The following is a 14,920-nucleotide window of genomic DNA, read 5'->3' on the forward strand; positions in this document are numbered from 1 at the left end:
ATGTGTAACAACTCCAGCCCTGGAAAGTGAGGGCTAGAGAATGATATCCCTGCCATGAAGGGACTCTGGCAAAAGAACGTTCTACAGAGAATAGAATCCGGTTTTCTAGGACACCCCGCTGCACCGCAATTTCCTCCCTGTTAAGTATCTGTTCCCTTTCACAGACACATTTAAAAGTAACAAGAGAAATGTACTTCATTGAATAGAAGTTATATTCATGACATTTCAGTTTTAGTTAGCCTTTATTTCTTCTTTTAGTCTTTATTTCGCAACTTCTGTCTTGACAGACTAGAGCCCAACATCTCTCACCTAAACCCCGCTTAATCCCAGGGAACCAGCCAAATGAGTCTACATTAGCTGGGACAGTAGCAAATGTTCTGGTTAAACTGCACTCATTATTTTTCATGAGAATTAGCAACAGTTCCCAATTATCCATGTACCAGCTAAGCACAGTACCTTGCAATTTTCAGAGAGCATGTGAGAGCATGAGTGTATGTATTTAGAAAAGCTGGACACACACAAGTCCATGGGGACGGATGCAATGCATCCGAGGGTGCTGAGGGAATTGGCTGATGTGATTGCAGAGTCACTCGTGGTGATCGGGTGAGGTACTGGACAATTGGAAAAAGGCTAATGTAGAGCCCATTTTTAAAAAAGGGAAGAAGAATCCGGAGAACTACAGCCTCACTTCAGTCCCTGGAAAAATCATGGAGCAGGTCCTCAAGGAATCCATTTTGAAGCTCTTGAAGGAGAGGTGATCAGGAACAGTCAACATGGATTCACCAAGGGCAAGTCATGCCTGACCAACCTGATTGCCTTCTATGATGCGATAACTGGCTCTGTGGATATGGGGAAAGCGATGGATGTGATATACCTTGACTTTAGCAAAGCTTTTGATATGGTCTCCCACAGTATTCTTGCCAGCAAGTTAAAATAGTATGGATTGGATGAATGGACTATAAGGTGGATGGAACGCTGGCTAGATCATCAGGCTCAACAGGTAGTGATCAACAGCTCCATGTCTAATTGGCAGCCGGTATCAAGCAGAGTGCCCCAGCGGTCTGTCCTGGGGCCGGTTTTGTTCAACATCTTCATTAATGATCTGGATGATGGGATGGATTGCACCCTCTGCAAGTTCATGGATGACACTAAGCTGGGGGAAGAGGTAGATATGCTGGAGGGTAGGAATAGGGTCCAAAGTGACCTAGACAAATTGGAGGATTGGGCCAAAAAAAAAAAAAAAAAAAAAATCTGATGAGGTTCAACAAGGACAAGTGCAGAGTCCTGCACTTAGGACGGAAGAATCCCATTAACTGCTACAGGTTGGGGACCAAATGGCTAAGCGGCAGTTCTGCAGAAAAGGACCTGGGGATTACAATGGACGAGAAGCTGGATATGAGTCAACAGCGTGCCCTTGTTGCCAAGAAGGCTAATGGCATACTGGGCTGCATTAGTAGGAGCATCGCCAGCAGATCGAGGGAAGTGATTATTCCCCTCTATTCGACACTGGTGAGGCCACATCTGGAATATTGCATCCAGTTTTGGGCCCCCCACTACAGAAAGGATGTGGACAAATTGGAGAGAGTCCAGCGGAGGACAACGAAAATGATTAGGAGGCTGGGGCAAATGACTTATAAGGAGAGGCTGAGGGAACTGGGCTTGTTTAGTCTGCAGAAGAGAAGAGAGGGGAGGATTTGATAGCAGACTTCAACTACCTGAAGGGGGATTCCAAAGAGGATGGAGCTCGGCTGTTCTCAGTGATGGCAGATGACAGAACAAGGAGCAATGGTCTCAAGTTGCAGTGTGGGAGGTCTATGTTGGATATTAGGAAAAAGTATTTCACTAGGAGGATGGTGAATCACTGGAATGGGTTACCCAGGGAGGTGGTAGAATCTACATCCTTAGAAGTTTTAAAGGCCCGGCTTAACAAAGCCCTGGCTGGGATGATTTAGTTGGTGTTGGTCCTGCTTTGAGCAGGGGGTTGGACTAGATGACCTCCTGAGGTCTCTTCCAACCCTAATCTTCTATGATTCTATGAACTAGCACAAAGCTGGAGTTGTGCAGCAGACACATCAACCAGCAGGGACTAAGAGAGTCACTGTGCAGCCCCCAAGATGAGGCAGTAATGGGGAAATATAGTTCTCAAGATGAAAGAACAAGACTGGCGGGGAAAGGGATGAAGGGAAGAGGAGAAAAATCAGAGAAAGAAAAAGTGAGGAGGAGAGAATCCAAGTCAGGAACACGAAGGGATGGATTGGCCAATTCTCAGCACACCCCCCCGCCCCCACTGCAGTGCACACAGATAAGCATCAGCATCCCTGTGCAACTGGAGAAAGGGAAACCTGCAGCTCAGCTAGCACAAACTTAAGGGAGGGAAAAGCTCTACTGCTGAAGTGGTGTTTGGCATTTTCGGGAGGAGGGGTGGGAGGAGGAGGGAAAAATGAAGAAGGGGAGATGTGACAGCGTACCCCATAAGGCTTTATGGGGGGGCGTTTATAAATGTATGTATGATATAACTGGCTGTATGCTTGCTTGATTTCTAAGTAAGCTCTGTGAGGCATTTGGTCAGCTTCTTTAGGAAGGAATTCACCAGGTTAAGTACCTGATCAGGAAACACTTGGGGAACAATGCATCTTGGAATGCTCCAATCCACATGAGAAGTCTTCCTGGAGACATGCAAGATGCCATGTGGACAATGGCGTCGGCCTGCAAAGACTGAGTCATGCAGGGGCATGTGACTTGCCCAGGTGACTCCAAAACTCCATCTTGGAGCTGGACTTTGCAGAGGAGGGAGGAGGGGGGTCTCCACCCACAAGAGAGAGTCTATTTAAACCCAGGGGAGACCCCTCCATTTTGTCTTCAGCTGGCTAAAGAAGGAGCCTCTCCACCCCCCCCAGGATACTTGAAGGAGACTGAAACAAAGGACAGTAACTGCAGGGGGTGTGAGTGATTGCTGGACCCAGGCTAAAAGGAGATTAGCCTGTAAAAGGGAGCACTGTGGAACTGGTGAGGAAATTATCTGTACTCAGTTTGATTAGGCATAGATTCGCGCATTTTATTTTATTTTGCTTGGTGACTTACTTTGTTCTGTCTGTTACTACTTTGAACCACTTAAATCCTACTGTCTGTATTTAATAAAATCACTTTTTATTTAGTAATTCACTCAGAGTATGTATTAATACCTGGGGGAGCAAACAGCTGTGCATATCTCTCTATCAGTGTTATAGAGGGCGAACAATTTATGAGTTTGCCCTGCATAAGCTTTATACAGGGTAAAACGGATTTATCTGGGTTTAGCCCCCATTGGGAGTTGGGCATCTGAGTGCTAAAGACAAGCACGCTACTGCGAGCTGTTTTCAGGTAAACTTGCAGCTTTGGAACAAGTGATTCAGACCCTGGATCAGTGTCTGGCTCAGCAAGACAGGGTGCTGGAGTCCTGAGCTGGCAGGGAAAACAGAAGCAGGGGTAGTCTTTGCACATTGGGTGGCAGCTCCCAAGGGGGTTTCTGTGATCCAACCCGTCACAGGAGACATTGCTATTGTCACCCTAGAAGCACTCCCAGGAACCATAGCAACCCACTCAACAGCCTGAGCCTGTTCCAAGGCAGAGCCATTCAAACTGGGAGCTGGGAAAGCAGTGAACTGCGTCTCCTGCTACAAGGACGTAACACAGGCCGTCCCTCCCCCTCCCACCAACAGGTTCTCACAGGAACAAGGAACACATCCAGCACCCCCACTTCCCCCAGGCAGAAGCAGTCACATGGCAGATACTCATTTAAACAGAGGGCCAAATTCTTCCATGGTGTCGCACCAAAGAAGTCAACTGAGCTCTGCTAGGGATGAATTTGGCTGAGCTGCTGGAAAGTACCCACAGCCAGCATTTTAACTATTCTCTACACACATATCACCTTCTCTAACCCAATTTCTAAGGCAGCCTAGACCTCTGCAGTCCACAACATCTGAACTTGCTGCTTATGGCAAACACTGTCCAGAGTTTCTTCTTGCTAGAACGGGGGCAGTTGGAGTTATTTTGTTAAAAAAGGTGGTGGGAAAACATTCCAGAGCACATAATCAATGAGGATCTGGTTAACAAGGAATGTGCTTCTCAAGATAAGAAGGCCTGAAGCTCCGAGTCAAACCATTAGGCCTTCAAGTCTGGTCTCCTGCCTCCAGAGGTGGTCAGTGCCTAACCTTTCATAAGCAGGTGAAACTACCCTACAACATTCCCAGCTAACTGTGCAGTGCTGTATAAACAAGAAAAATTTACTTCCTGGTCCCTTCAGCAATCCTCGCATTTGATCACCATAACCTCAGCACGCAGAAACTACAAGTATTATTTACACAGCCACCAACATATGATTCCCTGGGGAATGGACTTCTAAAGTGGTACGCCAGGTGATAAAGGAATATCAAACTGAACAAGATCAGAGAAAATTAAGTTTATCCACAACTGATTTCTCTAGATCTTTCCCCAAATCTTAAAAATAGAAGTGCCCAAGACGGAGAAGAACATAGGGAGACAGCAACAAGTTGCAAAAGTTACACTTGGAAAAATAATCAGGAGCACAGATATTTGAACGGAGGGAGAAACCTAGACAGCACTAGTTCTGAAAGGAACCTAGGACAGCAGTTTGAAGGAGTTTGGAAGAGCAGAGTAAAGTAAGCCTGGGACAGTACTGAGGTGTATAGAAGTAAAGAGCCCATGTCATGCAACAGGGAGCCTATTTGGCGAGGCCACACCAGAATTATTACTTGTATTACCACCAGCTCCTTAGGTAATCAGTTCTGGAGGCCACAATTAGCAAAGAGCACAACAGAACAGAAGAAGGCAGAAAACAACAAAAGTGATCAGGGCTCACTTAGTAGCAAAGATTTTAAAAGCTACATTTGTGTAGTTTGACTAAGCACTGTCAAAGGAGGGGAGGACATGATAGAAGTCTATCAATAGTCAAGGGGTGGATACATCAGATTCTAGGAGCCCTTGATTTCTGGGGTAGCGCTTTCAAAAAATTTCCCACCGTTGTAGCTTTAAGGAGTCCTAGTGCAGGCAAGGCCACATTTAGCATCAGGCAGTTGAAACCTGCCCTGAGCAACACAAAGATTCTGGTGATCACCTGTAGCTTTGTCTGCACTCAGGACCCCAACACTACATCTCATACACTAGGGCAGGGATAGGCAACCTATGGCATGCATGCCAAAGGTGGCACATGAGCTGATTTTCAGTGGCACCCACACTGCCCGGGTTCTGGCCACCAGTCCGGGGGGCTCTGCATTTTAGTTTAATTTTAAATAAAGCTTCTTAAATGTTTTAAAAACCTTATTTACTTTACATACAATAGTTTAATTATATATTATAGACTTATAGAAAAAGACCTTCTAAAAACGTTAATGTATTACTGGCACACGAAACTTTAAATTAGAGTGTATAAATGAAGACTTGGCACACCACTTCTGAAAGTTTGCCGACCCCTGCACTAGGGCATTCTGACCTCAGAGAGCTGCACTGCAGTTAGCAAGGGTAGAAAATGGCTGAAATCCCTTCTCCCCAGAACAGAATATAGACAGTGTCTGAATTAGCAGGGTTTGTTAGGCTATGTCTACACTACAGACCGTACTGCAGCTGCACCACTGTAAGGTCTCCTGGATAGCCACTCTATGCCGATAGGAGAGAGCTCTCCCGTCAGCAAAATTAAAGCACTCCAACGAGCGGCGGCAGCTATGTTGGCAGGAGAGGGTCTCCTGCCGACACAGCGCTGTTCGTACTGGCGCTTTTGTCGGTGAAACTTAAGTTGGTCGGGGGGTTGGGGGGGTGAGTTTTTCCACACCTCTGACCGACAAAAGTTTTGCCGATAAAAGTGCTAGTGTAGTTGTAGCCTTAGAATGAACACACCTGGACTAACTTCACATCTGGTTTGACAGCTGACTACATGTTAAAACAAGCAGGCTTTTTGTTTGTTTTTAAAAAGGTACATTTTATCTAGGCAATCTCACAATATTCAGTGATGAGAAGGGAGGAGAGCCGAAATATCCCTCCTGAAGAGACTGGCTAGAACTCCAGCGAGGGAGGCTTGGTTCTGCAACTCACAGCAGGAGACAGTATCTGGTTGTCCCTCCCATTATGTTAAAAAACTTGTCTCTGGTTTTCAAAGAAGTGAAAGGGCTTTGCGAGCCTTTGATGCAGACACAGCTCTGCAAAGCTTTCGAGATCTGTCTGAATGGCAGATCAGACAGCGAAAGAAGAAATCCAACATCCCCTGCGGAGGCAAGGCTCTCACTGATCTCCGTGGGAGTTTTCACTGGACCAGGCCTCTCTTGTGTATTTCCTTGCCCTCATTATGAGTCAGTCAGATTTGCTTTCCCTTTGAAACAAAGGATGAAGGTGGATTGGTCACCAATTAATCCCCATCCCATTTGACTGCACTTAACTGCCACTCCTGGCCAGCACAGAGCAATGGGTTATGAGAGTGAAGTGGGAATCTGAGTTTGCAAAGGAACTCCAGAATACTACAGACAAAGCATTTAGCCCCTCTGATGCATAAAGCAGTGTGGATAGACTTCAGAGAGTCTCCCTGCCCCAGCAAGACCACACCCATCGGAAACTGAAGGGCTGGGGAAGGAAATCCCAGAGGATATCACTCCTTTCTCACTGAAAACAGCTAGGTATGAAATGGTAACAAAAAGCCAGACACATTTGGATGGCAGCCAGTTGACAGCGCTTGATACACTGCATTAGAGCAATTTGCCTTTGGAAAGCAAGACTTTCTAGAAGTTGCCTCAACATCAGTCTCTTCCCTCTAGAGGCTGACAGCGTCTCTGGACTGCAGAATAACTGGACCAAAAACTCAGCCCCTCAAAGCAGTATACTGCTGAGGTTACCTCGGCCCCAGTGTGTAGCCCCGGACACAGCAAGAAAATTGCCAATTACATAGCAGTAGTCCATAATGAGTGCTGAGATTTGGTGGTGGCATTTCCAGAGAAATGATGGGTGGCCACAGCACAAAGAAAGAGAAATATAGTAGAAATAGACACACCATCTGCATGCCCTACAATTGTTTTATACCCAAAATAACCTTTATTTTAGCCATTTTTGGAAAACAATTGACATATGCTGTGGTCATGGTTTTGCACTCTGGAATTACCATACCAGAGCTGGTCTTTTCAGACCCAACAGATCACTTGCAAAGCCAACAACGATGTGTTGCATGCCCCAAATAACCAGGAGAAGAGGGACAGCAAACATACATCCAACTTTAAAACCTTCACTCTGTAATAGCCTGCTTCAGCTCACAGCAGTATCACAGTACTTGTCAGAAGGGTGTTTCCAAACAAAAAGACTATGACTTAACCCACTTCCTTATATGCAGGCTTCAATCTGCAGAACTGTTTGGTGGTGGTGCAATGTCACCAGGATAGTGCATATTGGGGCAATGCAACAAGCAGAAACCTTTAGGCCCAGGCAGGTCCGAATGTCATGGATTTAAAGCTGGTGGTGTACTGAACGTACCCTGTCCCTAGTTATTTGGAGTCTTCAAATTAATTCTATAACTGCTACCCTGTTTCCCCGAAAATAAGACAGTGTCTTATATTAATTTTTGCTCCCAAAGATGCGCTAGTTATTTTCAGGGGATGTCTTATTTTTCAGAAATGAAAAATGCCTTATTATCGGTGGATGCCTTATTATCGGGGAGGTCTTATTATCGGGGGGATGCCTTATATTACAACGAGAGGCAAAACTGTAAGTAGGCCTTATTTTCGGAGGATGTCTTATTTTCGGGGAAACAGGGTAGTTGCCTTTAAAAATTAAAGTTCTTTCTAGGACAAGAAATCCTCTGCCGAAAGACTGTTGGTCACTGGCCATAAGCGTCTTCCCACATGCGTGGCAAAGCTCACTATATCAGGTAATTGATTACAAGACTGGGACACACCCAATACCAGCTGAAGTCCCTCACACATGGATCCAACTGCAGAGAGAAACTAACTAGGTTTTTGTGATCCTGGTCAGTTTCCATATGCAGCGAGTTTCCGCTTGTAGAGCGTTTCTGTCCTTGAGTGCAGCCTTACAATCTCCTGAAAGCCTGACAAGAGAAGAGATTAGGGTGACCAGATGTCCCGATTTTATAGGGACAGTCCCGATTTTTGGATCTTTTTCTTATATAGGCTCTTATTAGCCCCCAACCCTTGTCCCAATTTTTCACATTTGCTGTCTGGTCACCCTAGAAGAGATGTAGATTAATTTAAAGAAGGAGAGAGGAAAAGGAAGAAAAATTCACACCAGGAGAAAGATATTGAGACAACCTTGATGGCCATTTCTCCTAACATGATTCTCAGTGCAAAAATACTGCAGGTCACCAAAAGTTTGGACATTAGTGACTACCAAAATGAGTCACTGCAGCTTATTACATTACTATGCAAGAGAGCCACAGACCAGCTTATTCACAGAGGCTAATCACTTAAAAAAAGTGGGGTGGGAAGACAGGATCAAGGATCAAGTTTTAAAGCCTCCTGGTGAAAGTCCTCCTGAACTCCCCAAGATATTTCCTCAGGCTGGTGGCATTCTAGAGACATGCACGGCTGGGCTCAGGCACATACTGTCCCATGCATGCTGCAAGTATTAACTGTGTGAGTGGGTGCCCTGACTCGGCTGCTTTTGTACTAAGATGGCCCTGCTGAGTTTGGTACCACTAACCTGGCTCTTTGTTGCTGAGCTTCTGCTCCATTTGTTTCCTGATGGGTTTGCCCTGACAGTATGGAAGCTCAGGGTTTACCTGTGATGCAACTCTAAACAAAGCTTGTTCAAACTTGTCACTAGTGACATGTATCACATTTTGGATGCCTCCGTTTTCTGTCTATTTGAGGCACTCTCTCTCTCTCTCACCTATTGCCCATGCCATACTGCCAGAGCCACAGTCAGCAGAGTTGGAGCAGCCTCTGTCAAACCTGCTGGCAGTGCATTTTGGATGAGGGGCCCTGAATAATGGAATTCACTCACCACCTCCCTCAGCCTATACCTGTGGGCTTTCAGAACATGCTGCAAGGGCCACCTCCTTTCCTTGGCCTTTAGGGAGGGAGTGGGGACATGTGCCGTGAAGGAAAGACGCTGCACCTAGTGATGGGGGCCTTCCCCCTCCTCCTGCCTTTTGGGAAACCTGCTGCCTTTTATTTCTGTATTCTCAGAAAATGCCATGGGCACCCAGAGCTTTGGACAAGCACTTTTTTAGTGATCGTATAAATCTAAATTAAGACATAAATCTTCATGTCCCAGCAAGGGCCATTCTGTCGTCTCTGTTAGCAGTCTCAGCGAAGAGGCCACGGACTGGCTGGGTCATGCAGACTGAACTACGGCTAGAGCTGCTCCATCCAGGTCAGGATGGAAGCGCCCTGGTGCAGCAGCCTGGGGGAGACTTGTGCAGCTGCTTCCCAGGCAGACCCTGTTCTGAGGCTATTGGAGTTAGTCGTTGGTGCTATCAAACCTGGCACCATGGCTCCAATTCACTTTTTATAAATATTTGGGGCGAAGGGGGGGGGGGGGTAACAACACCACCACCGTGGATACTTGTGTGTAAGAAAACCCATGTTGTCCCCTAGGGCAGCTGTGACAAAGGTAAGTCTTCCCTATGGCTCACAGCCAGTGATGAGCTGCCAAAATCTTAACAACCGGTTCCCTATCGCGCTCTGGGTCTTCAGCGGCAGGCCCTTCAGTGCCGCCAAAGACCCAGAGCGAGTGAAGAACCCGCCGCCGAAGTGCCACCGAAAACTCGGAGCGCCGCCCAGTGAGTACAGGCTCCACGTGTTTTATTACATTTTTTTTTTAAAAATAATCCCTGCCGGGGCCCCATCGAAACTGTTCGAATTGGGCCCCGCACTTCCTAAAGCTGGCCCTGCACATCGGGGTTGCAAAATTGTATCAGGAGCTGGGTAGGGAAGGCTGTGCCTCCCAAAACAGTCTGTCCCCCCCCACTTCCGACCCCCACCCATGTCCTGCCCCCCTCAGAACCCACAAGGGCCGCAAGCAACCCATCAAACCCCCCGCTCCTTGTCCCCTGACCACCCCCTCCCGAGACCCCTCCCCAACTTGCCCCGCTCCCTGTCCCCTGACTCCCCCAACCCCATCCACCACCACCCCGACAGACCCCTGGAACTCATGCCTACCCGAACCCCCGCACCGTTCCCCGTCCCCTGACCACCACCCCCCAGAACCTCTGCCCCCTCCCTGCCCCTTATCCACCACTGCCCCCCCGGCCCCCTTACCCCCGCTTCCCCCCTCTCTTGGAGCCTCAGCGTGCCGCGTCCAGGAGCGGCCCTGGACAGCGCTGCAGGGGCATGGCTCCAGCAGGACCTGAGCTCCTGCCACTCGGAGCCCCGCCCCCTTACCACGTGGCTCTGAGCAGGAGGAGCTCAGACCCCGCTGGAGCCATGCCGCTTTAGCTTTGTCCAGGGCTGCTCCTGGACGTGGCACGCTGAGGCACCGGGGGATGGGGGAAGGCAGAAGCAGGGGGCAGGCTCCGACATTCTAGTGGGGGCCCCTGCGGGGCCCGGGGCAAATTGCCCCACTTGCCCCCCCTCTGGGCGGCCCTGCTGCGGACCGGAGTTGTTTGCCCACCCGCCCAGCCCTTTAACAGCCGGTTCTACACCGGCTTCAAATTTAACAACTGGTTCTTGAGAACCAGTGGGAACTGGTTCCAGCTCACCACTGCTCATGGCACTATGGCTCTACAGGAGGGATATTACTGTCTGCCACCTGCTCGAAGGTGTTACTCCGCATTCTGCCCCAGAGATGCACAAGCACCTCAGATTAGTTCCGAGATAGGCTCCAACACCTCTTTAGATCATAATAAAATACATTAATAAAAGCAATGAGTAGGGTTCAAAGTTTTTGCTCAAGGCAGTCTCTAGCAAACAATGGCAAATTTCACTGGAGCGGGACTGACGGGCAAACTTCCATGGAGCTTTAGAAGGCAAAACAATCCCGCTCCTGTTTCTGCAGTTTAGTAAATAACGTGGTTTTTTGTTAGAAGTTGAGTTATTTTTTTCCCCTCCTTGTAATTCAAGTCAAAGTTGTCCCCGTGACTCCATCACTTATTTTTAGCCCGTCACTAAAGCCTTCAAAGCGGGCAATTCTCTCTCCGTCTCCTCACTTCGCTGGGAGAAAGAAAATAAACCTGCATGCAGGATAACCATGGAAACCAACCGTGCGAGAGCCACACTCAGCAGAAGACAAAACACTTTCAAGAACGGAAACAAAGCATCAGCTCTTTTGTTTCTAGAGCTAGTGACCGCTGTGGTGAGAGAGCTGACAGCTCAGCCCACTGTACTTCAGACTTGGGGATCTCACTGAATGCAGCCTTTTCAGGGGTGTACAGAGGAAGCACCAAGAGGCGGAAGTGGGGTGAATACAGCCACCCGCTCCAGGTGCAGAATGCCAAACAAAAAGGCTACAGAGCCGAATCTGGGACAGTTCTGTGCACAGCATGGAGCACCATGTGTGCACACTTAAGCCAGGAGGTTCAGGGTTCTATCTTCAGCATCACAGCAGGGACTGGGATGGCTCTACATGCAGGGACTGCAGAAGGAAGGAATAACTGATGAGGCTTTACTGGCAAATAAGGCCAGAATTGAGCAGGTTAGCAGTGAGCATTCACCATCCATTCCCAGGAATAGTCTAGCAAGCACTAGCCATACCCTCACAGGGGTACTTACCAATATTTGGATGTTTTAAAAGTCGGCAGATTCGGGCCTCACGTTCCAGTTTCTGGTGATCTGGAAAGAGAGAGCGAGAAAGAGGGTGTAAGCTGGCAAACTGCAAACTAGACTCTTGCTTAGATCCGATGGGATAGAGAGACAGTGAATTGACGGGTCAGCAGAAGGCTGAGTGAGACTAGAAATGGCTGGAATGCAGCAGTCTCCCAGGAACTCACCACTGTCACGGGGCAAGGCTGCATGGGGCAAAGCATCTGCAAATAGCGAAGGCTGTGGACGACATCCCCCCCACCCCCCGCCACGGTCATTGCTGGGTGGTTTTCCCAACTTGTCTTTAAAGCAAGTAGTGCAGGGGTGGAACGTTTTGGTCTCTTGTTTCTGCCACAGATGTGAAATACCAATTTGAGTTCAATGGCTTCTGAGACTGGCCCGCTTTTCAAGGAGGCGTGAGTGAGTAGATACCTGGGAACTCTTATGTGAAATGTATTTTGCCAGGTCTCAGTGCAAAAGGAACGATCACCTCAGCCACCTTCCAGAAGAGACAATAAGATACATTGAGTCACAGGAATGCACAGCCATCACGTGGGCCGGAGGAGCAGAGGGGGGAGCACTGCCAGTTGCGCTCAGCGCCCGTGCATGGGCTCTGTGGTGGAATGCTGATCAAGCACTCGAGAAGTGCTTGCTAAGTGCTAAGCACATTTATTGCAACAGACAGGCAATGTCAGTCCAAGCAGGGCTGTCATCTGGATTAAAAGAGAAAATATCAAGGCGAGGGGAAAAGGCTTCTCCGCCCCTAAAATTTAACACATGTGGAAGCAGGGAAGGGAGCTGTAGGTGCTTTGCCCATGTTAGCCAGGGAACAGAGGGTTTTTCCAGTCACTGAGGAGCCAAGAGGAAGGAGATGTGTCATTAAATTGACTGAGTCTTGGCTCTCCCCAGCCTCATCTTCCTCTTGCCCACCTCTGCCCGGAGGGAGCAACACTCACCTGAGGGTGTGAGGGGAGAGCAAAGGCTTCACAGAGAGGGCACGAAAGAGCCAGATTTGGAAAGGAACTTTAATAGCTGCTAAACCCCAGTTCTCCCAGGGGAGCAGACCCCCAGAAACAGAGAAGTCAGCATTGTCCCTCTTCCCCGCCCACCAACACAAGGGGAAGGTGGAAGAAACTGGCACTGACCCCCTCTCCCATTCCTACACTTCTTCCTTTCTGCATCTCCATCAGGCTGAGTTGAAAATGTGTGTCCTCCCTGGCCCACTCTCTGGCAAGCAAATCTTCCCCCTGGGAATAACACTGCAACATGAGCGGCAGCAGCCTGGCTGGCTGGACTACATGGTGTGGTCAGTGGCAGGAATGAAACATGCTCTAATTGACAGGCTTCTCCCCAGGCTTCACCACCCTGCCTCTTGCCCCTGAAAGCCTCAGGTAACAACACAGCTGCAACACAGGGAGAGCAAGGCAAGGCTCCACGCACAATAGCTCCCTCTTGGGTTGGGAGCAGCAGCCCAGGACCTGCAGGATTTTTGTCTTAGCTTTCCCACTACTCCAGTGTAGCAAATATCCTGATTTTATGGGTTGAGAGATGCTCACATCCTCATCTGCTGCCGTTGGGAACTACGGGGGGATGGGGGAGAATCTTTTTCTTACCCTTCCCTCCTTCCTAGTCCTAGCAGTTATGTTTTCACTGCTCTGTTCCAGAATCACCCCAAAATAAGGAGCAGAAAGCAGGAATGCCTGGAGGAGCCCTGTACTGATAAAAGAGTGGCTTGGTTTCTGCCTGTAGCAGTATCCCTCACAGCAAAAGTTGTGCAAAGCAGCCGCAAGGTAACCTGCTGCTTCCAGATTGCACTGAAAACTCTGCCCTTGGAAGGCTGGGGTTAGCTATGTGAAACTGTGATGGGTGGGTGGAGTGTAGACACACTTATACCTCCACTTCAATGGGTGGGACCTCAGGAGAAGACATGAGATAAAAATATTGATGCAAGGCCCTCTGAAAAGAGACTCCCAAGTGCTGTGTAACTCTACCCAGAATGCCTTGCACCAGTGCACAGTATCACAGCCTGACTGCAGCTGAAAAAGAAACTGAACGCAGAATATTTCCAGAGGGCAACAGGGCCCAAATGGCCAGAGACTGTACTAGCCTAAAACCATGGCCACAAGCAGCAAAGGGATCTGAGACAGATTGCTGCCTCCCCCGGGCATGAGATGGAGAGGCTGTGACACACCAAAGGCAGAACATTCCAGAGCTGCAGACTCTCTCCAGAGAAGGCCACACTCCATTGTGCCTGCTGGGTGCCTAATGCCATTCAAACCGTAAGTGAGTAGAGCACCAGGCACCCTTTCCTATCAGCCTCATCTCAGCAGCCAGAGATTAAGATAAACTCTCTTCCCTCCCACCCAGGGCCTCCCAACTCCACATGGCAGCACCTACAGATCAGGGGGCCCTGCTGCCCACACGGATCATGCTGCCCTCGTGAACAAGCGATGCCTGTAGAGAACCTGTTGCGAAGTGTAAGGACGCAGGGAAGCCAAAGGCCAAACAGCTGAGCAAAGGAGAAGGGAGAGAGGTAGGAGCGCACCACGTGCTACTCAGCTGCTGGGCCCTGACAGCCAGCTTACAGCATCACAGCCTCAACAGATATGACATAACCACTGAAACACCAGAGGGGACATAAATCAAGTGCAATTACTCCCCTGAAACCTTACACTGTCACTGCAGGGGGCAGGAGCAGGGGACCAGGCTGGTGACTGTGACCCCACCCGCACCAGAGCTTGTGACATGGGGCCATGGCCTGACACCCTTATCTCCCAGCACACACAAGGGCTGGCCCCATACCAGGGAAGGAGGAGAGCACTCCAGTCACAAGGTACAGCAAACTATTTCTGGTCCGAGGAAAGCGTTCCACAATGCTCTGTCTCCAGGGTAACCAAACAGGCCAACTCCAGCACAGCTCTGAGAGGGAAGGCACCTCCTGACCATGTGCAGCTGCTCCAACCCCCAACAGCAAGAGTCTTGTTCAGCCTGCCGGACAGCAAGCAAACACAGAAAGGTTGACTCACATGGGCTCTGGAGGATCACGGATCTGATTCCAGGTGGCAGCAGAGAGCCCTTCAGCTTCAGACTCGAGAAGGGCCCCACCAGACAAGAGGGTCCTTTTAAACCCCTCTTCCTTGCCACACACAGTACACTCAATCTCTGACCAGAGATCAGAGGTGAAGAGGCCTGCT

At 49.0% G+C, this 14,920-nt stretch overlaps 1 protein-coding gene across 26 annotated transcripts in view; it reads right to left on the minus strand.

Annotated features, from left to right (window-relative positions):
* CAMK2G (calcium/calmodulin dependent protein kinase II gamma) overlaps positions 1 to 14,920 on the minus strand; it is a 164,138-nt gene that overhangs the window by 82,239 nt on the left and 66,979 nt on the right. For all 26 annotated transcript variants that reach the window (XM_034775778.1, XM_034775772.1, XM_034775764.1 and 23 more), the window contains exon 3: positions 11,697 to 11,756. In XM_034775778.1, the coding sequence (XP_034631669.1) occupies positions 11,697 to 11,756 (60 nt within the window). The remainder of the gene's footprint in view (positions 1 to 11,696; positions 11,757 to 14,920) is intronic.

The sequence above is a fragment of the Trachemys scripta genome, chromosome 7 (assembly GCF_013100865.1).
Source record: "Trachemys scripta elegans isolate TJP31775 chromosome 7, CAS_Tse_1.0, whole genome shotgun sequence".
In the NCBI taxonomy this organism is placed as follows: Eukaryota; Metazoa; Chordata; order Testudines; family Emydidae; genus Trachemys; species Trachemys scripta.